We start from the raw sequence: 27,155 nt of genomic DNA on the forward strand, positions 1-27,155 counted from the left end.
TGGATGGATGACTGGGGATGCGTGAGGGCCTCTCCTGCTCTCTCACAGCTGGCTCAAGACTGCGTCCTGCCTTCAGGGCCCCTCCAACACCTCCCCTAGTTCTTCCCTCTCCCCCCGCCCCACCCTGGTTCATTTAGGACAGTTCCCTCCACCACATCTGACTGCAGACTCTGGAATTGCGGGAACCATGACACATACTACTTTGTTATGTCTTAAACACAACAACACCCGTGTCTTGCACACAGAATCAATACGTGTGTGTGTATGTGTGTGTGTGTATTGAGTGTGTAAGTGTTCACTGTGTGCCTCAGTGCACGGCCTGTGGTGGTGTGGAGGACCAGTTAGGGAATAAATGGGTGAGAAGGGAAAGGACCCAATTCTTCTTTAATATCCTTTGTTTTTCAGAACATAGAATTATCTAAACCTACCAAATCCCTTCCGTATCCCATCTGGTGTTGAGACTGAGAGACCGGTTCTCGCCATTCCACGTCTCCAACAATCACAGAGCAAACCCCAGGCCCTCAGCAGCAAGGATCACGGGGTTCGCGCATCAGGGCAGAGGCTCGTACTTGTTTCTGGACGACCCCTGTTGGCGTGTAATTCCGCTCCTTTCCTTCGGTGGACTCTTCTGTTTTTTCCTCATCTATCACTTTTCATTGCTTCTGGAAACAGGTTTGATTCCTCCCCAGGGCCTGATGAGTACAGTTTCCCCCAAATGGCTCACTTAAAGTACAGAAACCTGTCAGACTTCCCACTGACCCACACGTTGACAACACAGAGGACTGAACGCTGAAGAGCAGGGAAAAGGTCTTCCAGAAAATCTTAGAATAAAATCGTTTTTCTTGCACTTGTTTATTGGTTGACTCAGCAATCATTTACAAAGCAAAGAATGTGGAGTGGAAGACGAAAAAAATCCACATTTAAAATTCAGACCTGCTAGCTGGTATAAACAATATATGGTACAAAAGAGATGCACACGGGGTGTGGGGGGGGACATCCTAGGAAGGTGCACGCCATCTTCTTCCTTGGGCCGCTTACTGCCCCTCAGTCCCAGCTCCGGGGCTGGTCCCTCTTCCCTTCAGTGAGGAGGTCAGTTCCAGGCTCTCCCAGGGTTCTGCTTTACACGAAGCTTTGTAGCGAAAGAAAAAAGTGCACACAAATGTCACTGGTGAGTCCCGGCGTATAAAGGAAAGCTTTCAGAACAGTTCAAAGCACCAGTCTGGTCAAGCGTATTTTTCTCCAGCTAACTTCCTTGTCCTGATGACAGCTTATCCCAGGCATGTGCTACTCTGTTCTCCTCCTGACATAAAAATAAGTATGTCTGGTGAACAATTCTAACATCGTGCTAAGTCCAGGAACACAACACGAGACCATGCATCGCCTGTTCCCTGTCTCTGCGGTGTCAGGAAACACTGGGCAGCTTGGGCTTTGCACCTGAAGCCGTCTGATACTGCTGCCCTCTCTTATTAATATGAATACGTGTTATCTACAGCAACAATAAGGCACAGTCTGTGTCCTTTGGCAAATGCCTATTTTGTGAAAAGAAGACTTCCATTTGTGCCCCCCACACTCTGGTCCTGCTCAGATGCACCCCCGTCCTTTCAAAGAACAAACTGCCAGAGCCCATGCCAACTAGAAGACCAGACTGCAACCCAGCTTCACCTGGTTACAAAATCCAGAAAGGGCAAGTGCTCTACACACATCCTTCCTCCACCTGACAGATGAGTCCAGGGCTGCCCAGCAGGCCGGGATGAGGAGTGTTGGAGGCCACGGGAGGTCAGGACTGTTGGGACAGGACAGCCTGGCATAACGTGCTGAAGCCTGACCAGAGGTGTGGACCATGTCTGCGTTGGCTGACAGCCTGGCACAGGGTCTGGAAGTGACGCAGTGAGGAAGGCCAACGTCCATGAGCACCAGTTAGCCATCCCAGATGACCCTCCTCTGGGCCAACCCCCTTCCTGCTTTCTGTAATTCTTCACCGGTCTGACTCTCCTAAGCCCCTATTTCTCACCTCTCCTTATTCCTTTGTCTTCCCTTTAAAATGCCCCTCACCTCTGTACGAATAAAAATTTGAGTTTGGATCTCTCCAGACTCATTTGCTTTTTGTAACAGTGTATGACTGATTAAAATCTGTCCTTACCACTCTAAATAGCATCTAGCTTTGTTCATCTTGGATATTAGGGTAGGATGTCAGCACCCAAGAAAGATGAAGAGGGTTTCCATGGTCCAGGAGGGGTGCCCCAGGGTAATGGTGCCAGAGCATGGGAAAGAAAGCAGGGAAGAATACACAATGGGGAAAAGACCGTCACTTCAATAAATGGTGCTGGGAAAACTAGACAGCTACATGCAGAACAATGAGTCCGGACCACTTTCTTATCCCATACACAAAATACATTCAAAATAGATTAAAGACTTAAATGTAAGATCTAAAACCTTAGAATTTCTAGAAAAAGACACAGGCAAATGTTCTCTGTCATCAGTCTTAGCAATATGTGTTTTTTTAATCTGTCTCCTCAGGCAAGGGAAACAAAAGAAAAAATAAACAAATGGGAGATATCACACTAAAAAGCCTTTACATAGTGAAGAAAACTACCAACAAAGCAAAAGAGGCAACCTACTGAGTAGAAGATATTCACAAAAGACATATCTGATAAGAAGTGAACCCCTAAAATACATGAAGAACTCATACAATGCAATATGTTTTTTAAAAAACTATCAATCCAATTAAAAAACAGGCAGAGGATCTGAACAGACATTTCTCTAAAGACATTCAGATGGCCAGGAGACACATGAAAAGATGTTCAACATCACTGCTCATCAGGGAAATGCAAAACAAAACTACAACGTGGTATTACCACATAACGGACAGAATGGCTATGATCAAAAAGATAAGAGACAACAGATACTGAAAAGAATGTGGATGGGAAAAAAGCCTCATGCATTGTCGGTGGAAATGCAAATTGGCGCAGTCTCTACGAAAACAGTACAGCTACGAAAACAGTACAGTGGTCCCTCAAAAAATTAAAACAGAACTATCATAGGGGTGCCTGGGTGACTCAGTTAGTTGGGTATCTGACTCTTAGCTCAGCTCAGGTCTTGATCTCAGAGTCATGAGTTCAGGCCCCATGCTGGGGTCCATGCTAAATAAACAAATAAAACCAAATAAATAAACAAACAAGCAAACAAAAAATAGAACTATCACAGACTCCAGCAATTCTATCTTGAGGTATTTACCTGAAGAAAATGAAAACACCAATTCAAAAAGACACATGCATCCTTATGATTTGTAGCACTATTTACAACAGCCAAGATATGGAGGCAGCCCAAATGTCCATTGATAGACAAATGGATAAAGAAGATATGGCATATTTATACAACAGGATATTACTCAGCTATAAAAAAGAATGAAATCTTGTCATTTGTAACAATGGGGATGGAGCAAGACACTAAATGAAATTAAGTCAGGCTGAGAAAGACAAACACCAAATGATTTCACATATTTGTGGAATCTGAAAAACAAAACAAGCCAGCCAACAACACAAAATAGAACCAGATTCAGAGATACAGAGAACAAGTGATGGTTGCTAGAGGGAAGGAGGGTAGAGGGATGGACGAAACAGGTAAATGGAATTCAGAGGGACGATCTTCCAGTTATAAAATAAATAAGACAGAGGGATATAATGTACTGTATAGGGAATATAAGAATAATATTATAACAATTTTGTATGGAGACAGATCACAACTATGCCATGACCATTTCGTAATGTAAATATATATCAAGTCACTACATTTTTTTTGAATCATACGTTTTATACCTAAAATACAACATTGCATATGTCAATTATTCTTCATAAAAAATTATATAGATAAAAATAAACAACTGACTTCTTAGAGTAAAACTAGAAGGGGCACCTGGGTGGCTCAGTCAGTTAAGTGTCTGCCTTTGGCTCAAGTCATGATCTCATGGACCTGAGATCAAGCCCCACGTTGGGCTCCATACTCAGTGTGGAGCCTGCTTCTCCTGCTCTCTCTTCCCCTCCTTCTGCTCATGCTCACTCTCTCTCTCAAATAAATAAATAAAATATTGAAAAAAGAATAAAACTAGAGTATATGCATTTAAAGGCATAAAGAATAAAAGAATACTAACATTAACCCATTATTTAAATTTTTTCTGGAAATTCTAAGGGCCATGAGTCCAGAAGGGGGGAAAAAGATAAAATATCAAAAGGAAGGAAAGAAAATTATTATTTTTGTAAATGATATGATTATCTACCTAGAAACTAGAGAATTAACTCCCAAACCATCCAAAGGAGATAGCTTAGCTACAGGTTAAATTTTTCAGTTAAAAAATAAATATATTCAAACAATACCTTCCCTACATCCCAGCCCAAATATGTAAGAAATTACAATAAATAAAAAACACATTCAGGAAATATAAATAAAATTTTGTTAAGAAATGTATACTAAGTACAGGTAGCAAAGTGCAGCACTGGACTCAAAAACTGAACCCATATTCATCATGGGGCGGGCTGGGGGGGGGTCTCGCTATCCACTCTTAAGGGAGAATGTGCTGGTACAGGGAACTTAGTTTCTCCCAAACAGATTTAGTGCACTCTAATGCAAATAAATTGCAATTTGGTGCCATTTAAATACTGCAGTTCAATCTTTATTAAAATGGCCCAATGATTATAAACTTTCCCAGGAGAATAAACAGCTGATATTACACAGTATCATCTTCAAAAATACATATGAAAAATGTTTGATTGGTCTGGTATTTACATATATTAAAAATTTAGACCCATCAATATATTACACAACAGGTCCCAGGAGCAACAGATCTTAAACTATATATTAAGCCCCAAAACACATATAAATACATATAAGTTTATTTTACCAAAAGTTGGTATTTTAAGTCAGAGGAACAAATGTGAAGTATTTTCTAAAAAAAAATGACGTGGTTAAAACTCACTGGCTTGGGAAACAAATCCAAATCCCTACTTCAGCTGTCCACTAAACATCTGTAGATGAAGTAACGACGGTAAAGAAACCATGAATCCCCAGGAACTCTTCTTTCCCTGCTTTCCCCTCGGTGTGAGCTCGGACTCATGGATGGTGGCAAGGGGGCGGGGCCTGCCCTAACTGGCTGACACAGTCAACTCCAAAGCTTGTGGGAGTAATACAGAGAAGTCTGCAACCACTCTTTGTACACCTGAAACTAATACAACCTCGATGCTAACTCTACTGGGATTAAAATTAAAAAAAAAAAAAAAAAAAAAAAAAAGGAAAGAAAAGTCAAAAAGCAAAAAGCTTGTAGGAGCTTAAACTCTGCCAACTGTCCTTGGTATCCTGCTGGGCGACACGCCAGGTGGCTGACAGTGTCAGAGGGAGAAGCCACAGGACCGAGTTCACCCATGAGTGCCCTGGCGAGGGGAGCCTTTTCTGTCCCTCCAGTGGCTTCACTTTGTCCCCGGCTTCAGAGACAGCTGCAGAACTGTACCTCCTACTTCTGTTTACAGACCCCAACACGTTCACCGCGATCTACCGGTCCAATAAAATCCGTGCGTATGGACAACACATAACATGCGAAACTTCCGAAGATTCCAGGCGCACAGAACTCTGCCTTTTCATGGGCAAACTCTCTAGCCCAGTTTTTTGTTATGTAGACTACGGGAGAGCCTCACTGACAAGGCTCACCCTGCAGTACCCACAGTATCTAAAGTTCTGTGCTGTCTTCAACGGGGTACATTCCCCAACCCCCTAAAAAGGCAACTTCAACAGAGGAAACAAGGAAAACCAGGGAGCCACCTCCCGCCAGAACCTACAAGGGCTATTTGCTAATTTCGAGACAAGGACCCAAAGAGAAGGTGACAGTCAACTCACAGCTGCCTGCCGGACTCCTGAGCTCAGCTCCTTCCTGGGGTGTTCGCTGGAGAAGGACTTGGGTCCAGCGAGGTTTGTGGGGCTTAGTCAGCGCGCACGGGACACCCCCCTGGACGCCTGCCACTCAGCGGCCCAGGCCCTTTGGCCGCATGCGCTCTGGGCTGGAGGGGGGGGGAGACACGTGACTAAGACCCCGCCCTTTCCGGTTTGCCCGGCAGCTTCTCCAATCAAGACGCGCGGCTGAGGTGGACCCACCGGAACAACGTGTCCGCCTGGGCCCGGGCCTCACCGCCGATGCTGCAAACTGTTAAACACGGAGGTTGTCGAAGAAACCTTCCGTTCTCCTCTCAGTGCGCCCAGACTCAGAGCGGGAGGCCAAGGGAGACGCCTCCCGAGACACCCCCTGCTCCCTGAAAGGCCACCAAGGTAAGCAAGAGACAGGAAATTGCCCCCGGGGGGCTGTGTGGGAAATTACAAAGTGAGGCCAACGCAGTCCCGCGGGAGAGAAGTTACTAGAAAAGCCCGGCGTGTTCACCAGTGCCTGCTGATGAAACATGGAGGCATTTTCAAAGATTTCACCAGAGCCTGGAAACACAACCAGCATTTCACATATACCACAGACCGGAGTTCCTAGCGGCTGGCCAGGGGGCAGGCGTGGGAGGACCGCAGAGATACGGAGGACACTGCTTGAAGGGGACAGAAAATCACATGACAGAAAAGGCAGGCTGTAAGGGCACCAAAAGTTTAAGCGGTTGGCTGAAACCCTGCCAAAGAGGCAGTGCTCAGAGTGGGTGAAATATTTGTAAGAAACATGTATTACGTGAGATGACTCAGAAAGGTAGAATTCAGAGGCGAACGTCTGTGCCAGAGAGTCTGGAACCGGCGCACACGCAGAATTTGAGATCACTTCCTGACGTTAAGGCAGGTGCTTCACCCTCTGAGCCACGCACGCGCCCCCTTGTCCCTAGGATTTAGTTCATGGCCTCCTGCATTCCGTGGTGTATTTCTTACAGAACGGTAGCTGTCTTTACAGGCTGGATTGTCCCCAGTTGGTGTTCACAGAAAGACCTCGGTGGTGGCCGTTCTCTCATCAGGATGTACACAGTATGTCCGAATCTCTCTCTCCCTGTGATGTTAATGGCTGTTGACTCGCAAATCCTAGATCCCTTCATTCCCTGGAGTTTGCAAACTGAGGCGATTCTACCAAGACCAATTCTTATTTCTGTATTCGCTGAGATAATCCTACAAAGAGACATGTCTCCTCTTTATTTACCACAGACAGAGTTTCCGGAAGGAAGACACAATACTGGATTCTCTTTTCGACCTTTGGTGGACCCTTTGTTTCCATTATTCATTCTAGTCAGGGTCAAATCCATGGGTAGATTCTCAGACCTCATGCAGTTTGCTCCCTTGGTAGTGTTTGCCAGGGGTGCTCAGGTGCACCTTTTCCACTTCTTTTCTGAGCTAGCACATTTCTTCAAATGTTCTTCCTGCTCCATCAAGCGTCCTTCCCATCCCCTCAAAAGCGTCCCCTTGTCCTCCTCACCCTTAATGTTAGAGAGGCCCTGACTCCCAAATTTCTATGTCCTGGACCCACTCTCTCCCCAGAATCCCAGAGCGGCATCTCCTCGGGGCTAAATGTCCCATCAGGACACCAGAGAGTTTTAGACTTGACATGGTCCCCTTCTTCCCCCAAATCTGAGCTTTTCCCCACCTTAGCACCCTATCACCCTAAATCCCACCCGATCCTGCACCCCCAGTTTCAAAATCTGACCTCAAGCTGATCACTGCTTACCTTCAGAGGCGCGTGTGTTCTTGTCTATCTTTAGCCCAGTCCTGAATTTCTGCTTTTCCAAATACGAGACAAAAAAGTAGGCATATCACGTTAATGACTGCCATCAGGAAGAAAATTTTAAACCAGGCAGATTCTGGATCCTGAGGGATTATAGTGCAAAGTGATTATAAATTGATGGGCTTGAGGTATGTTGTAACAATTCTAGTATAATTTAAAAATAGTATAGGTTCAACACAGGTCACTTAATAGACATGGAAAAACACACATAAGGAGCAAAAAATTGATGATTTCACTCTACAAAGATAACTATCATTTATCTTTCTATTTTTAAAAAAGATGTATTTGAGAGAGAGAGGGAACACGTGGGTGGGGGGAGGAGCAGAGAGAGAGGGACAAGCCAGCTCCTCACTGAGCTCAGAGCCAGATATGGGGCTCTGATTCCAGGACCCTGACATTGTGACCTGAGTCGGCTCAGGTCATGATCCCAGCATCCTGGGATCAAGTCCCACATCAGGCTCCCTGTTGAGCAGGGAGCCTGCTTCTCCCTCTGCCTCTGCCTGCCACTCTCTCTGTCTGCCTGTGCTCACTCTCTCTGACAAATAAATAAATAAAATCTTAAAAAATTAACATTATAATGTACATAGTGCTGAAGCCAGAAATGCATTGATTTTTTATCTAGAAATATAAACATGTTTGCATATCAAGAAATATTTGGCTATATCATAACCTTTATGACTGATTAGTAATCCAGAGTTTAGATTTATAAAATTTATAAAACATCACTTATTTCTTTACATTTAAATTGTTTTTCACTTTTTGCAGCTATAAATCTGAATATCTTGGTAGTTAATTACACACCCATCAATGCTTTTGCATAAAATTTATCAAATACCTTTTCTTTATATATAACATTTTCTCTTTAAGCCTACCAGTGTGATCAGTTTCATTAATAGATTTTGTAATACTGAGTCACTTTTACTTTCCTAGACAATGCCTTAGTTAATCATGGTGTCATAGGCTGGTAGAGTCTATACACTGGTGATTTATTTCATTTTGCATCTATATTCAAAGATGACATTGAATTTTAATTATGTTTGAGATTTGTTTACCATTTTGCTTTTTACCTTTTTTATCAGCCCAGATTAAATTTTATGTAGTTAAATGTATAATGCATCGTGATTGGGTTTAGGTGTCTGGTCCCAAGCTTTTGAAGGATGTCCAACCCAAAGTTTATCTAATTACTAAGTCTTGTTTTACTTTAGTATCTTCTTTGTTTCCTTTCTTCACTTACATTTTTTACCATCTAGAATTAATTTTGGGGGTCAGAGTATAATTGTATTTTTGTATTTTTATATAAATAAGATATAATTGCATTTTTCTACAAGTGGGCTTCCCACGATGTTTTTTTTTTAAAAATAAATCCATCTCCTCTGGTTCGAAATGAAGCTTTATCATACAGAATGTATTTTTTTGGAACTTGATCAAATCATCATCAGTTTTATTTAAAATATAATTAAGAGTAGAGGTGCCTGGGTGGCTCAGTCAAACTTAGTCTGACTCTTGATTTCTGCTCAGGTCATGATCTCAGGGTTGTGAGATCAAGCCCCACAAATGGCTCCATGCTGGGTGTGGAGCCTGCTTAAGATTCTCTCTCTCCCTCTCCCTCTGCCCCTCTCCACTCCTACTTGCTCTCTCATTCAAAAAGAAAATTAAAATTGGAAAAATAAAATGAAATTAAGAGTAGACTTTGAAAAGGTAAAACAATATGTTTCCTTCAGCTAAGGCATTAAATATATTTAATTATAGCGATTTCTCTAATTAAAACATGCCAAGCTTGACAAGTCATTGGCAAACAGAAAGTGAAGAAAAGGACCAAGATGTGCCCAGAAATTTAATGATAAATAATAAAGTTTTCAAAAGTTTTAAGTTAATAGAATTCATTGTGTGTGTGTGTGTGTGTGTGTGTGTGTGTGTGTGTGTATTTGGACCTGAGCTCCAGCATAAAAACTTAATATGCCTCCCTCTTCTTATAGTTTTACTGTGTTGCTTTAAAAGGTGTGCAGTTTTCTTCATATGGAGTTTCCACCATTTTCAGTGTTTTTCCCCCATAGGTATTTTGTAATATTGGTTGATACTGTGGTTTAGATATTTATATGATGTAATATCTAACTTTGATTCCTCTCCCCACCCCCGACAGTCTGTTCTCTGTACATAATGTAACTTTGTTCTTCTGCATTTACATTGTATATACCTGTAAATACTTTTCTTGACCAATTGTGTTAGATAGACAACACTTAAAAGGGTATACAAATAATGATATTAATTTCTGCTATGGGTTGACTACATGAGCATCTGGCACTTGCAGCCATGATCTGATTTGGTAAGCCCCTAAGCCCCATGAGGTTTCTGTGTCATTTTTGCCATTTATAGCTAGAGACACCAGGACTTAGAGAAATGTTTCTGGGGTCTCATAACTCATAAGTAGTGGAGTTGAGATTTGAATACACACATTTTATATATAAATTTGCACACATATTTTTAGAATATGAATATATTTGTATGTTCATATATATGTTCATTTATACATAAATGAACATATATATCCAGTTTTCCCAGATTTTTAGCATAGAGTTGTTCTTAATGTTCTTAGCTTTTAATCTACGTCTCCAAAAAAAAAATGAGCCACCCAGGCACCTCTGCTCTGCCTTAGCCACAGGGAGTGCTTAGAAGATGGGCTCTCCCCAGTTAGCCCGTCGGCTGACTGGAGATGGATCTACCAGCTGAGAAAGACAGACCTCCATAGTTTTGGCTGCTGGGGTTTGGGGTTGTTAGTGCTGCTGTGTCTGTCTAATTCATCCAGTGAATTCCTAACTTTTTTGGTACAGTTTTCCATTTTTAAACTTCAGTTTTAATTCTTTTTCCCCTCACATATTCTATGTGACTTCCTGTAGTCAGAGCCTCCTACAGAAACTTCCAAGCCTCACTTATCCTTCCCTGTGCAATGTATGCGAGCTGGTGGTACCAGTTGTCTTTGGGGGCCCTGTTCTCCTGCCACAGTTGTTTGCTCTTTGTTCTGCCAGTTTTCCCAGCTTTTGCTGTGTCTCTTTCACGTGCCTGGTTATCTTTTGTTGTGTGCAGGAGATTGTACTTAAAAAAAACTATTTCTAGGGACAGTCGGGTTGGTGATGCCTTTGCCCGAAAGTGCTGTTTTTGATGGCTTCCTCAGACTCCTCTGGGACACTGGTAAGTCTGAAGCCCTTTAAGGTCAAGTTGGCTATGTTCCGGTCTGCCCAAACAACTCAGAGCAGGCTGTGTGAGGACTGGTGTATTTCTCTTCACCTTTACTCCTTCCATGCAACTCTTGGAAGGTCTCAGGCTAAAACAAGAATTAATATATCAGGGTCCTCATGTTTGGCAAGTCCTCAAAAGCTGCCAAAAAATTTGCTTTCCTCAGCCCAGTGGAAAATACCCTGTAGTCTTTTGCCTAATTCTTTTTAGTTCCTGGCTTCTCCTACATCTTGCCTGTTAAAGTTTTCATCTCTCTGGTTCTCTGAAGCTTCGCAGAAGACTCTCAACATTTTTCCAACCTTGTAAAATGGCTTTTACTAAGATAATTGGCCCAAATTACTTACTCTCATCAGTGGAATCAGAAACTTCACTAATTCTCTTGTTAGCTGTATTTCATATGAAATTTTTTATTTCCACTTTTCTATTTTTAATTGCCAGAGGTTAGATTCAGTTCTTTGTCAGATCTTATGCCTCTTATTTATATTTGCAGTCCTCTTTTTGGCTTTAAACATCTGCAAAGATTTCCAGTAACTCTGAGGATCTGATGCTAAGGTTCTTTTATTCTTCTCTCACATGACATCTTCTTTCTTCACGTGTTTGTTGATATTTGATTGACTATAAAATCATTCTCACTGAATGTTAATGCTTGAGAAAACCCTAGAGTATGAATTTAGGGTGAGTTTCTCCAGAAAAATCTTCTACTAGACCTCTGCGAACTACTCGAAATTCAATGCTGGGCTTACAGTGTTGAAAATAGAGTTTGAATTTGGGCCTTAAACCTTTGTGAAAATTAGTTCATTGTTCCAGATTTCCAGAAGAGTCTTTATTTGGTTTTTCCTCTCCCTTTGAAGCTGAGGCTGAGACAGACAAATTTACTGGGCAGAGATAATTTTGGACCATCTGGAGGTATATTTCCTCCCACCTTGTGGAAGTCAGCAGAGAAGTTAGCTCATCTCACAACTTTTGGAAGTTCACTCAGCACATCCCAGTGAATTAAATGGAAGAACAAGCTGAGTGGGCCCTATACTGAGGAGGAGAAATCAGCCTGGTCTCTTGGACCAGGGGGATTCCATGGTTATAGTGACTTTCCTGCCTTTCCGAGACCATGAGTACATAGAACCTGATGGTGGCAGGTGCTCTTCTTTAGGAAATTTGGCAGTGGTGAATGCAAACCATTTCTCCTTGGCCCAAGTAATGGGATAAGGAGCATGTGGAAGAATTTTGTAGATATTGCTACTTCTCAGCTCATAGCTTTTCCTCCAAATAAATCAAGTTTGCCTGTAACTTACATGGTACTCTGAAGTGAGGGTGTAGTCCTTTGTAATTACAGATTTTTGCCAGCATTTTCAATCTGACTTTTTTGTGTTTTTGTCTTATGAGTGGTTTGGGGATATTATCTCTTATTCTTGGTTTGTTCATCGCAGCTGAAGCGACAGCTCGCCCAGCAAGGGTCATTGCACCCGGAAGAACACAGGGCTTCATCGGGCTTTGACCTCTCTGGGATCAAGCTCTTCCTTCATTTTTCATCTCTTAAATATTCTTCTACATCTTTTTCAAGATCAGGTATGCACTGAAAATGATTGTTTCAATTTGTTAGGGCATTTTAATATCCTTAAGAGAAGGATTTCAGGTAACCTTGTCCAGGACACTTGTTGAAACACAAGTTGGCCTTTCTTTCTTTCTCTCACTTCCTTTCTTTCTTTTGCCTTTGCTTAATTTGTATTTATTTTTTAAAATTTTATTTTATTTTTTCAATGTTCCAAGATTCATTGTTTATGCACCATACCCAGTGCTCCTTTAGAGAAGGGTTGCTTTTGATCTCTAATTCTATTTGCTCCTGATTTTTCATTCCTTTTCTAACAAAACTGTATCTTGTTACTTATGTTACCATTCACCTAGCCAAATTCCTATTTGGATCAAGACACACACTCATTGTTAAAAACTCACAGAGGTTCATTTCTGTTCCCAAGACCAATGACTAAAGTGTTCCCAGCACAACTACGTGATATACAATGAGAAAGAAATTACATTATCTATAGATTTGGAGGGATGCCTGATCTGACTAAGGTTAATGTGAGCGAATATCTCATTACTCATCTCCTGCTGATGTCACATCTACAATTGTTTGTGTATATATTGCTTTCTTTCTCTGTATAAGTGATATTAGAAAAGCAATCACCCATGCCTGGAGCTTTCTTACCTGATTAAGGATCACGCCGCACAGAGTAGAAGAAGTTAGTCCTCCTATCATCCCAATTAAAGTTGTAATTCCTTTAAGAAATCCATAATAACTATGCAAAAAAGAACGACAAGACACAGATATAAAGTCAGACACATGCTGCAGGAAAAGCCAACCTAACAAAATGAGGTTTAAGAGTGGTAACTGTTGATTTCCTGAATTTTGCATCCCTTCTCAAATTCCATTAAAATGTTGAAAAATGATGTGTATGGAGGTAACCTTCCTGTTTCAGTACAAAGTTAGAAAGGTTGGCTTTAACAGCAAAAACAATTCAGAAATTGAGAGAGTGAGAGCCTAGTGGAGTGAAAGCCAGCACAATTAGGAAATCTGTGAATCCAGTTGAGAAAATCAAGGTGATGTTTACTGGTGATAGGAACTGGTTTAGAGTCAATACAAAAGTAAAGGACACTGTTCACCCGGTCTCTTCCCACAGTCCCAGAGCTACTGGTCACAGTGATTGCTCCCAGTACACGGATGAGGAAGCTGGAAGCTTAGCGTCCAAGCAGCCGTCCGTGGCCAGTCCTGGGTACCCAAACCCAGCTCAGCAGAAAGCAGGAAAAACCATGGAAAATGATCAATAGAGTAAGGGCCAAATCCATCAGCCATAGAGAACAAGGAGGTGACTTTTGGAAAGCAGAATCTCTGTCTTACCAAGAGATTAGTTCTCTCCCGGCGCACGGGATGGGGGTGGGGGGCAGTCTTTGCCTCTCCTGTTCAACAGATTTTACCATTAAAGGTTCTGTTTCCTTTTCTTCCAAGAGTGAGGGTTTTTAATTTTGTTTTGTTCTGTTCATTTCATTTCCCTAGGTCTATTTTATTCCTATTCTGCCTTTACCTATTCAGTACGGGAGGTAATAGTTTGTCTGTTAGTTTCTCTGTCCCTTAATCAGAGAGGCATGACATATGGACTGAGAATCCCTGCATGTTGAGTTGTATGAGGTCACTGGGTGGAAATTTGATCTGATTTTTAGGGGGAGCTGGAGAGTGTGTTCTAATGTATAAATAAGAACATTTATGGTTATCAGCAACGACAGATGTAGATTGGTACAGAAACCACCAGTTGTCCCCAGAATTTATAGTTCTCCTTTTCATTTTAGCAATAGGACCCCTAGGGTTTTTGTGGGAATTGGGCTACATATGCCTTTTGTGAGCCTCTGTCACATTTGCCTTCAGGAACCCCTTTCCCCATAAAAATATTAAAAGTTATATTTATGACTGTGTATATGTGTGTTGATGGACATTTCAGTTTCATCTAAATTGTCAGACTTACTAGCAGGAAGTTGCTCATAATATTCTGTTATTTCTTTTTCATACTCTAAACTTACCATAATATACTCTGTCATTACTGATACTGATAATTTTTCTCTACTTTTCTTTTCTTTTCTTTCTTTCTTTTTTTTTTTTTTTAAAGATTTTATTTATTTGACAGAGATCACAAGCAGGCAGAGAGGCAGGCAAAGAGAGGGTGGAAGGGAGGCCCGATGTGGGGCTTGATCCCAGCACCCTGGGATCATGACCTGAGCCTAAGGCAGAGGCTTAACCCACTGAGCCACCCAGGTGCCCCTATTTTTCTTAATCAGTTTTCATTATTTCATTACTTTAATTATTTTCCAAATAACCAACTTTTGGCATTGATGGTTTTATGTATAATTTTTTGTCCTGATCTTCATAATTTGGGGGGAGGGTTAATTTGCTGTTTTTCTAGCTACTTGAGATAAGAAACACGATTATTGTTTAAGACTTAACTGCTTTTCAATACATATGTTTAAAGCTATACATTTCTCTCTGGGCATGATTTTAAAAGCATTCCATATGCTTTGAAATGTTCTACATCATCATGATTTAGTCAAAGTATTTTCTAATTCCAATTGTGATTCCTTTGACTGAAGTATTAGTCTCAAAGCAATGGGGGTTATGTATCTTTTGCTTTTGATGGTAACCTTAGTTCACTGTGATCAAAGAATATATTCTGAATAATTTCAAGCGTTTTAAATCCATTGCAGCTTGCTCTGTGACCCAGCATATCACCAATTTCAACAACTGTCCCATAGGCAAGTGAAAATAACTTAAATTCTCTCCTTGTTGAGGGAACTGTGGTCTTCCACATATGTCAATCAGGTCAACTCTGTTCATTTTTGTTGCTTTTCTAGTCATCCATATCCTTACTGATTTTGTCTACCTGTTTTTGTCCAATCTTTTGAAAGAGGTTATGAAAAGTTCTTCCTACATTGTAAATTTGTCTAGTTCTTTGAGTTCTGTCAATTCATAATGAACATAAATTAAAGCTGTGTTACTGGATTCAAACATATAATTCTGATATTTTTCTCTCCACCATTATGAATTAACACCCTTTATTTCTAGTAGTATTCCTTTTTTTTCAGGTACTAACATAGTTATTGCAGGTTTCTCTCGGTTAATGTTTGCTTGGAATACTTCTTTGTATTCTTTCATTGCATCCTTGCTATATCCTCATGTTTAATGTGTGTCTTTTATTTGCAGCATAGAGCAGAATTTCCTTTATTTTTGACTTTGACAATCTTGATACTTAGAGTATTTCATCTATATTAAGTTAATATAATTACTGATACACTTGTGATCATCGGTTCACTACTTTCTTTTTGAACTTTCTCATATGCCATTTTTTCTTCTAGATTCATCCATTTTATTTTTCCTTCTATGGTTTCCTTCTATTATTTCAACTGTTCTTTTCAAGCATTGAAGATGTTATAACAAGTACTTTTTACTTAAGTTTATTATGAATTTTACTTCTAGTATTTTCTCTATTTCAGAGCTTAGAAAATTTTTAAGATTTTAATATTTTAACATTTCTGTTTATCTCCCTTCTGCTCTTTGCATTATTTCATCCTGTATTTTAGTTCCTTAAGGCAATTTGTTTAGATATGCATTTCAACTCACAAGTTACTCTCTGCTGTTTTTACAGATCAATAGTCTCTGTAATTACACACATATTCACCCTCCCTGATTGCTCCTCAGTCCTTCTATTATATTCAGATTTCAGTAGGGATTTCTTTTTACCCAAACATTTTCTTTTAGTATCTCTTTTAGTGAAGATCCACTAATGACAGTTTCTCTGTTGGAAAACATTTTTATTTTGCTTTGATTTTGAAGTATATTTTCACTAGGCATAAAATTCTAGGTTGACATTTATTTATTTTTTAGCATGTTGTAGAGTTCGTATCATTATCTTATGGTTTTCTTGGTTTCTGTTGAAACGTTAGATGTCAGGCATATTATTGCTACTTGAAAGTGACATGCCTTTTTGCCCTAGTTCTTTTTAAGATTTTTTTTGTCTTTGGTTTTTAGCATTCCTACTATATATACGTGTGTGTGTGTGTGTGTATGTATGTGTATATATATTATATATTGTATATGTTATTATATTATATATTAATATATGTTATATATTTTGTATTATATGTACTTATATATTATATATTATAATTTACATTTCATCATGTTTTAAAAAATTTACAGAGCTTTGTGTATATGTGGTTTACTATCTCATTACTTTTGGATTATTCTCTTAAAATATTGCTTATGTTACATTTTATCTTTCTTTTCCTTCTGAGACTGAAGTACAAATTTGTTAGCCTTTTTACTTCATTCCACATTTCTGTTATGCTCTTTTGGTTTTTTTCCTGTGTATTTCAATTTAGATATTTCTTTATGATGTCTTTCTATTTACCAATCGTATCTTCTCTCGTGGCTAATTTGTCATTAAATCTATTTAAGATCTCAGTTTCAGATATTTTATTTTTTTCAGTTCTAGAACTTCCATTTGATTGTTTTTATAGATTCTAATATTGGTCAAGTTCTTTATCTTTTCTCCTCATTTCTTCAGTTTTTCCCCTGGTTTCCTGGGTATATTAATCATAGATATTTCAAAGTTTTTCTTCCTGATAACTTTAAATCTGTTTCAGTTGTAGGACTATTTCTAATGCATTTTGTAGTTATTGACCACATGGCCCTATCCCTTGTCATGCCTAGTAATTTTTATTAAATGCAGGACATTTTTAATAAAATGTATAGAGATTTCAAGAATGTGTTATGCTGACAATAAGTGACTCTTAATCTCACAAAACAAACTGAGGGTTGCTGGGGGGAAGGGGGTTGGGAGAAGAGGGGTGGGGTTATGGACATTGGGGACATATGTGCTATGGTGAGTGCTATGAAGTGTATAAACCTGGCGATTCACAGACCTGTACCCCTGGGGATAAAAATATATTATATGTTTATAAAAAATAAAAAATTTAAAAAAAAAAAAGAATGTGTTACGCTTTGTAAGAGAAGATTCACTTGGAGGGGAGGGAATGGATCACTTTAATCTAATTAGTGAATGAACTGAGATGAGGCCAGGTTTCAGTATTGATAAGACTCAAAACCTGTAGTTACCCTTCCCCCCAGTTGCTTAGGTATTGTCTTCCATGTTGTTAATGGAGTGCTCAGTATATCCAACGGGTTCCCTCCAGGGTTTGATAGTTCTTGTCTCCTTGGTATATACAGTATAGGAAATACTGCCATACTTCTCATGGTCTTAGCTTAGTTTGGTTTTGTGGGGTTTGTTTGTTTGTTTGTTTGGCCACTTGCCCCATTGAACTTCAGAATTCAGTAACTGTCTCTAAGAAAGAAATTGACTTTATGTTTAAGCTCCTTTAATTTTCAACGTTATCACTCCAACCCTGTGCAACCCAAATGCTTCACTAATTTCTCCATCCAGAGCAGCAGGCTTGTCCGGGCCAAACCTGGATTAACAGCCTTTTGGCAAATGACTCCAGGGAAAAGTGGTGAGAATGGTCAGCTCACCTTAGAGGTGCTATCCTCTAGTTTCTTTGGTCTTATAGGCCTTGGATGTTACCTGATGACTTTTAGTGAATAGTTTGGCTATTTTATTTTATTTTAAAAAATTTTTAAGTAATCTTTATAACCAGTGTGGGGCTAAAACCTTGATCTTGAACAATCTTGAGATCAAGAGTTACACACTACATTGAGGGAGCCAGCCAGGCACCCCTACTTTTGGCATTTTATTTGGTCTTTTCAGATTTTTCCCAGCTAGAATGTCAGTCATCCTCAGCTGCCCAATCCTATGTAGAAGTTGAACAGTTTTCTCAAATTTTGCTTTGCAGTTGTAAAATGCTAGGTGCATAGAAATTTAGAATATTATATCTTCTAGTGAATTAAAGTCATTCTTAAAAAATTCTTTCTTTCTAGTAATGCATCTCGCCTTAAAGTCTAGATAGGCTGATCTGTTTTCCTTTAGTTTGTTTATAATCTGCTACATTTTGTTTTTGCTTTTATTTCCATTCAGATTAACTCAAAATTTGGAAGATATAGTCCTTTTATATTTTATGTTTTCCTGATACATTTGACTTAAAATAATTCGCATTTGTTTTTTTTCCACCTATTTTATGCTCCTTTTTAAACAATGTTCTTGATTTCTTTTTGTTTTTTTAAAGTATTTCCTTTGCACTTTTACTAACCTTCAATAGTTACCCTAGAGATTAATACATGTATTCTTGATAGTTTTAGTTTAACATAACTTAATATTTTTATAAATTCCCATTAATGAAAGCGCCTCAGGACACATATTTGTATCATCTCATCTTTTGTGTTTTTTACTGTCATTTTAATTTACATATATTTTGTATCCTATGAGGTATTGTTTTCCTTTTGTGAATTCAGTAATTACTAGATTTACTCTATTTTTTTTCCTCTCCACCTATCTTTATTTGTTCCTAAATTTCTATGCTTTATCTGTGATTATTTTGCCTCTGTCCAAAGAATTCCCATTTAACAAGTTTTCATTGGAGATCTTTGCTGATGAATTCCCACAATTTGGCTGAAAATATTTTTATATTACCTTAATTCTTGAAGGAACTCTAGACCTCTAATTAATGGGGATTTTCTTTTTTTCATATTAGAGATTGGCTTCTAGCTTTCATTTTTTTCTCTTAAGAAGGCAACTCCTAGTTTTATTATTTCTTCTTTGAAAGCCATGTGCCTTTTGCATATGGCTATGTTTAAGAGATCTCTATTTCTCCCTCCCTACCTTTCTAGTTTTAGCAATTTTACTACTACTACTATGAAATTTACTTTCATTCCGTAGTTGGAGAAATAAACAGAATCCTCAGTGTCAAGAAGCCTGAGTGCCTTGACAATTTCTCTGAAAACCATTACTCATCCATAAGGTAGAGCAGTTCTTCTGATCTGAGAGTAGGTTGTAACATTTTATGGTCTAATCCTCATACCATTCAGTCCTCAAACGTGGAGTGTGATGTGGAGAGCGAAAACAAAGGTTGTTCTAATGAAGAATAATTTTCTGGACAATAATGAGCTCTAAATTGGCTTATCCTTCAGCAGCAAGAGCCCATGCTAAGAGACATTTTGAAAGTTTAAATAACCATTAAAGTAGACTTTCAATTTTATTGACAATCAATTTTTATTGATTTCATATTTTGGCATACTATGATTTAGTAGAGCCCAAATAAGATTCTGATGTCTGAACTCTACTATGGAGGGAAATTCAAGGGTATACAATCCATCCAATCAGTTAAAAATAATGAAAAGCAATTAGTCTTTTTGGAGCCTCCATTTAAGAATGTCAAGGCAATGACAGGTTCTTCTTCATTACAGAACTCTTCAGAGTTCTCTGTGCTTTTCTGCTCTTACTGCCCACCAAAGTGATGGCAGCCACTCCATTCTTAGGTCTCTGTCTCCCTCAATCTTATTTCTCAAACAATATCTTCATAAAATCACGTGTGTTTCTTTTTCCTTCCAGACCTTTGTAAGCTCCAACCTATGTAATCCCTGACAGACTCTTTAGTTCTAACAAAGACTGAATTTCCCTGAGAAAACAAATTAGAAATTTATTCTCTAAGGGAGCTGTTTGTAATAGGCAAGGGAGGTATATGATTAGGAACATGTCTTGCTTAAATAAGTTTGGTCTCCATCCCATTAATAAACAATAGTTTAAGCAACACAAATAGGTATGGTTGATCGATAACACACATATGCCCTAAAGATTGAGGATGAACTAGCTTGAGAGACTAAGAATTTTTTCCAGTTTATATCTTATCTTTGTAGTATCTCTGACTACAAAATTACCTAGCTGATAGGGAATTTGGGTCCATTGGAATGATGCAACTCAGACCAAGCCCTGTATAATTCAAGCCATTGCTGATTGAGATGATTTCACATCCTACTGACCAGATGCTAGCAAATAGCCCTGTTGATGGAGTGAGTACAAATAGTCAGCCACAGAAGCAGACATACATAGTGCTCAGTGTTTATTGCTGTGTGATTTACATAAATTCTTTTCTTGGTCTTTTGCTTCCCCACCCATACTATGTGGGTGATACCTCATTTACACTGGGGCATGACAGGCACATAAAAAGTACTCTGTAAATCCTAGCTACTTGTAATTTCCTTTCCCTATTTCTGTATACATTATTTTTTTTAAAGATGTGTTTATTTGTTTTAGAGAGAGAGGGGCGCCTGGGTGGCTCAGTGGGTTAAGCCGCTGCCTTCGGCTCAGGTCATGATCTCAGGGTCCTGGGATCGAGTCCCGCATCGGGCTCTCTGCTCGGCAGGGAGCCTGCTTCCCTCTCTCTCTCTCTCTCTCTGCCTGCCTCTCCATCTACTTGTGATTTCTCTCTGTCAAATAAATAAATAAAAAATCTTTAAAAAAAAAAAAAAGTTTTAGAGAGAGAGAGCATGAGCAGGAGGGGCAGAGAGAGAGGGAGAGAGAATCTCAAGCAGACTCGGCACTGATCATGGAGCCCCACATGGGCCTCGATCCCAGTACCCTGAGATCATGACCTGAGCCAAAACCAAGAGTCGGGTGCTTAACCGATTGCGCCACCTAGGCGCCCCTATTTCTGAATACATTTTTGATTTCAAACTGCATATGGCTCAGTTGACACTGTGCTTTCTGTATCAAATAATCCTTATATATTTTGATATAATTCCAAGTAATCAGAATACTAGTGGACATTTTAAAGAAGGGTCTTGGAACTGAACAAAAGAAGTGAACTCATGTCCTCATTACTCTGGCACTCACCTCGTGTAGATGTAATGAACAAGACTCTTTATAAGAATCAAGATAAGTAGATTATTCATTGTTGATTTCACCTCTCTACCCCACGGCCACTGCTTTGCTAAACTTCAGAGAATTCTGTTCCTACTGGATCCGTGTTCTCCAGGACTACTAGTCCCATAAAGCATAATGTAAACAGTGCCCCCAGAATTATGCAAATGGCCGGGCTGCTTCCATCAGTCACACTTGGTGCATCTTTTTTTTTTTTTTTTTTTTTTTAGGATTATTTATTTATTTGTTTGACAGAGAGAGACACAGAGAGAGAGGGAACATAAGCATGGGAAGTAGGAGAGGGAGAAGCAGGCTTCCTGCTGGGCAGGGAGCCTCATGTGGGCCTCGATCCCAGGATTCTGGGATCATGACCTGAGTCAAAGGCAGAAGCTTAATGACTGAGTCACCCAGGCACCCCACTTAGTGTGTCTTTAAGAAAAAAAAAAAAAAAAAAGCATCCCAGTAAAAGCAAGAGATCTTTGCAGACAGATCTGGATTAAACTCCCAGGTAAGATCCCAAACCAGTGATAAGATCTTAGGCTGACAAGTATCTGACCTTCAGTTTCCTTAACCCAACCCTGGTGTGTTGTCATGAAGAGTCATAATATATAAACATGCATTCAGTACAAGGGCAATGGGAAGCAGGTACCCATATATAGTGTTTGCTATGGGCTAGGCACTATTCTGTGTACTTGACCGAAATTAACTTATTTCACCCTCTAATAACTCTATGAGGTAAGCATTCCCTTATCATTCCCATTTTAGAGGTGTGGAACAGGCCCAGAGCAGGTAAGTAATTTGTTTGAGTGGTCATGCTGTTATTAAACTGGGCCTTCTGACTTTAGAATCTGTGCTCTGAATCACTGGGCTATACTATACGCACACACACGTGTGTGCATGTATGAGTTGCAAACATTAATATTACCATTAGGTATCTAATGATTACTTACACTATATGAATGAACTATATTGATGCTACTTCTGGAAACATTTTGGCCTGCTGGCCACAAACAAGAAATAGTTGTATTCTTAAAACACTCTCAAGAGCTGAGGTGCAGGAAAGAGATTTGTAAAACCCTACCTGGGAGCAATATCCAAGCCATTTATGAGTACTCCGGCCATGCAGAAGGCTCCTGTTGAACTGGCAAGTATCAGGAAGATGGTAATGCTAGAGAAGCTGAAACTCCAGTAGAGCAGGCACATGCTGAAGAAGGGAGGCAGGAGAAGTCCTGGGGAGGGATTCAGACCCCACAGTTAGGGGCATCCCAAAGATTGGGCAATGGGCCGCAAGGTGCTTGAACATCCCGGCTGTTCCTTACCTAGTGTGTTGAAGAGTTTCCGGATGGTAACTAAGCGGAGAATATTCCTGGACAGGAAGAAGTCTGTCAGGTGACCTGCTAGGATACCAAAGCTCCAGGCAAACAAAGAGGGGAGGGCTGACAGCAGCCCGTTCTGGGAAGTAAACGTTAATATGAGGGTGAGTATGATAGGTAGAGTCAACCCGACACTAAAATTAAGTACTGAAAATTTGTAATTGCCGTACAAGCAGCCATCAACGAGCAACCTCAGGATTCCCACTTGGGGCCACATCACCCATAAGAAAGAGGAAAACAGTTCTGGGGTCAGGAAGAGTTGTCAGAGTCTGTCCGGTGTTCTCTTCCTAGTGTCACAGCACCTGAAAGTACTGGAGCATCAAGATTGGAAGACTATAGTCGGGAATGGGGACTGCAGGCCCTAGGCAAGGGGGTAGAGCTAGTAATGACAGCGATTACAGACATTCGTATGGTGCTTGTTTTGAACCACTGCTGTGAATCCTTTCAAACCATCCATGATCTCATGAAGAATGACACTGAATCAGAGAGCACTTGGCCCTGAGGCTGGATTACTGGAGGTTGGCTAATGCATGGCACTTTGGGCATTCCATTTCTATAGGGGTCTTTTTGGTTATTATGGTCTTGAACATAATATTCAGGGAAGAGTGGTTTTCCAAGTCAGACAAGCAATGAGAGTGCCCATCCTTTCAGAGCAAAACCTGAGTCATGGGTTCTCAAATCAGGACGTGTTGCCTTATCCCAGGAAATAGATTGGTTGTGAGCTGGGAAGGATGTCATGGAGGGATCCCAGTCTCTGTAGGGAATGATGGTGTTGAGCCTTAACTAATACTAATTAGAGTGATCATGCAGTGAATGGGAGGTAGGGAACCTGTGGGAACATGAGTGTGCCTGTTGTGGAAGGGCCAGATACTGTGCCTAAGCCCTTTGTTCTGGGAAACGTTAACATAAGAATTGGAAAGAATTGAGTTTCCAATACAGCTAAACAGTGTAGGGGCGAACAAGAGCTTGGATTAGAGTCATAAGAAACAAAGAAATGAGCAGAGTCCTTCATAAAGTTAAAAAGAGAACACAGATTGACTTACTTCTTTTATATTCACACGAAGCTTGGAGTTGATAAATGTTGGAGTGTAAAAAACCATGATGTTATTTGTCCAGTGAAAAGCAAAGGAACCTAAAGCAATGGCCCAGACTGGGAGAGACTTAATCATAGCTTTGATCGGCAGAGACTGTGTCCTTGAGCTGACCTGGAAGCAAAACAAAAACAAAAAACAAACCCTGTTTAACTGTTAGCACATTAGGACAAGTGGGAACATGGTTTCATTCGTCACAGAATCTGGGAGATACCACAGTGGAGCATCTGTGTTCTACCTGCTGGCTGAGGGAGGACAAGATGTATTCCTTCTCACTGATGCTTATACATGGGTGGTCCTTTGGGTCGTCATAGAACAGAACAAACCAGAGAAGACTTAGGGCACAGCCACAAGCACCTATCAAAGTAGGACAGGTTAGAATCGAAATTGCTTCTGTCTGTAGTCAGTTTCTTTCCCAAATTGGCATTTGTCATTATCAATCAGAGAACCTGGACCTCCTCTTCTTTAGAACTTTGCAACAATGCTTATGTTTTTGACAGTCCTCTCTGGATCTGCAGCTCCCTCTGCTTACACTGCGAGTTTTGCAGAGAGCATGGGAAGCCCTCTAGCCTCTCCTGTTCAAGACTCTGTATCCCTTCAGTCATCATAGTGGGACTCCCTGCTCTTAGGCCTTCATCTTTTTAGTTTCCCAGTGTGTTTCCACTGTGAGAATATGGCACAGCTGAGCCCTCACAGGGCTTGACAATCACTTACCTTTGAGAGCTACATCTTGGCCGTGCTCTTAAGATTCAGCCCAGGCTGGGGGGATTATACAAGTCCTCTGGGAAGAATCATGTGTTAGGACCAGGGAGTATGTACTACCCAGTCACTCTTGACAAATATTGATTAAATGCTCATGATTGTACCATTCACTGTTTTATATGCTGGGGATGTAGCAATGAATAAAACACAAAAATTCTGTCTTCATAGAGTTTACTTTCTCGTGGATGAGAAAGGGATGACTGAAAAGTAAATAAGTAAAAGGTATTAAATGTCAGTGGTAAGAGCTATGGAGAGAAGTTATGGGGGCAGGGGTGGGGTGGGGAGTGTCATGCTCAGTGAAGGCTGGGACATAGATATGGGGCAAGGACATTCCAGACAGAGCAGAGATCATGAGGTCATGAGGCCAGTGTGTCTGGAGAGGAAACAAGGGGATGGCGGGAAAGGTTGGGGACAAGAGGTGATAGGACCAGACCATGTGGAAACCTGGAACCACTGTAAGATCTTAGACTTTTACAACACTCTTTTCAACAGCATTAAAAGGATATTTCTACTGTATACTCTTTCCATGTCATTCTGTGACCTGAGTACCCAGTCCCAAGGCAAAACGTAAATGGAGAGAGGTTACTATCTAATAAATACATGTGTAATATGTACATTTTAATATATTATTTCAGTCGACTCAGGAACTTTTCCAAATGAGAATACAGATGTTCAGAAAGGTCCCATCCTTGCCTCAGGACGCGCGGTTAGTGAGTGGTGATTGACACTTAGCATGAATTATATTTTTAGAGCTGGAGTAGAGTCGTTGAGGAGCAGCCTGGGGCAGAGCTTTGAGGAAAGACAAGAGTTAATGGGGTAAAAGAGGATGAGTTTACAAAAGAATGAGACAGATGGCCAGAAGAACAGGGTCCAGGGCACGAGGCATAGGCATCACTGGTGATAGATGTGATTGAGAGCTCAGGTCAGATGTGGACTGGAGAACTTCCATCTGGCTTATGGGCATGGAGGTTTGACCAGCTCTAACATTTGTGAGGCCTAGGGCAAGACGAGACATGGAAATCCACATGAATGTTTAAGTTACAGATTTATTAAGAAACTTAAAGTGTGTCTCCTTATCCTATGTTGACAAAAATGTAACTTCAAAATGACCTGGAGAGAAACTTCTGGTTTCTTACCCAGCATTTAAGGAACTGGATAGTCATCCTCATGATAAGAAAAATGTTGAACAAAGTAAAAATCAACAACTCTTCTTTGATCTCAGAAAATTGAGGCCATAGGACAAATTACTGTACCCAAAATTGGATGCAGAGACTCACAACTTCCTGGAACAGAAGCCCGGAAGCAGAAAACTGCATGGGAACAAGTACCAGGGTAAGAAAGCCTGGGAATTGATTAATCCTGGCAATTAAGCAGTAGGCTGTGTGGACAAGTTTGAGAGTTAAAAAAATCTGGAGTCGGGGGAATCCTGGAGGGATCCTCATACTTTTGAGAGTTCTACCTTTAGGAGACCTAGCCAGGTTCTCACAGTGAAGATCAAACAAAAATTCCTACATCCTTTTAGCAGGAGAAAGGAAAAGTGGCTGTTTTGAATTATGCCTAGAGCATTCTGTTCTTAACAAAGCCTGCTATGAAGGGAAACTTCTACCAGAGTCTAACCAGCTTACCTGAGAGGAAATACTCAACTGCTACTCCCTCCGGCCTTCCTGTCTTACCTAATGGGGAGCATACCGGGAAGGATTTCTGAAGGCGAAGCCCAGAGGCGCAGGCTTACCAAAAGACTGAGAGTAACCATAAGACCATAGAACACTGTCTTCCCCACAATCACCTTACCACCACATCAGCAGTTTCCCTGTATAAAAATGGGAATACAAATGGAAAAACTGCATGTGTCAAACCTCATTTAAGAATACTGTTAAAAAAAAAAAAAAGAGGGAATTGTTATCTCTGAAACTAGAGCTATAACACAATAAGCAATGTCTAACCCCTAGCAAAGCCAGGTAAACATAAAACCTCACATTGAAAGACTGTTTCCATTCCTCTTATCCAGTACATCTTATGGAGCTTTCAACAACAAAAAAATCACAAGGTTTCCCAAAAGACAAAAAAATATAGTTTGAAGACAGCAAGCCCTGGGACTGATTCAGAAATGCAGAGATGTTGGAGTTATCAAATCAAGAATTTCAAACAACCATGATTATATTGCTAAGAGCTCTTATAAAAAATGGGACAACACACAAGAGTATATGATTCACATAAGCAGACAGATAAAAACTCTAAGAATAAAATCAACAGGAAATGCTAGAAATGAAAAACACTAACCTAGAAATGAAAAATGCCTTTAGTGAGCTCATCAATAGACTAGGCATGACCAAGGAAGGAATCACTGAGCTTGAAGAAATGTCTGTAGAAATTTCCAAAACTGAATTGCAAAGAATAAAAATGACAGGTATCCAAGAATTATGGGACAATTACGAAAGGTGTAATATATACATATGGTACTATCAGAAGGAGAAGAAAGAGAAAGAATGGGAGAAATATTTGAAGGATTGTTAGAGTCTTCCAAAATTAATGATAGATGCCAAACCACAGAGACAGGAAACTCAAGAGAACACCAAAAGGGTAAATACAAAAAAATTCACACTAAGGCATATTATATTCAAAC

General features: G+C 40.1%; 1 protein-coding gene across 8 annotated transcripts in view; it reads right to left on the bottom strand.

Moving 5' to 3' along the window:
- SLC17A1 (solute carrier family 17 member 1) overlaps window positions 1-27,155 on the bottom strand; it is a 77,264-nt gene that overhangs the window by 36,490 nt on the left and 13,619 nt on the right. The window contains exons 7-13 of one of the 8 annotated variants that reach the window (XM_059179510.1): window positions 24,009-24,127; window positions 23,723-23,884; window positions 22,626-22,758; window positions 22,388-22,535; window positions 13,164-13,254; window positions 7,676-7,724; window positions 834-1,129 (exon numbers count right to left, since the gene is read on the bottom strand). In XM_059179510.1, the coding sequence (XP_059035493.1) occupies window positions 1,035-1,129; window positions 7,676-7,724; window positions 13,164-13,254; window positions 22,388-22,535; window positions 22,626-22,758; window positions 23,723-23,884; window positions 24,009-24,127 (797 nt within the window). In that variant the 3' untranslated portion in view covers window positions 834-1,034. The other 7 variants (XM_059179511.1, XM_059179515.1, XM_059179513.1 and 4 more) reach the window with 7 other exon arrangements.

Source organism: Mustela lutreola, chromosome 6, assembly GCF_030435805.1.
Source record: "Mustela lutreola isolate mMusLut2 chromosome 6, mMusLut2.pri, whole genome shotgun sequence".
NCBI lineage: Eukaryota > Metazoa > Chordata > Mammalia > Carnivora > Mustelidae > Mustela > Mustela lutreola.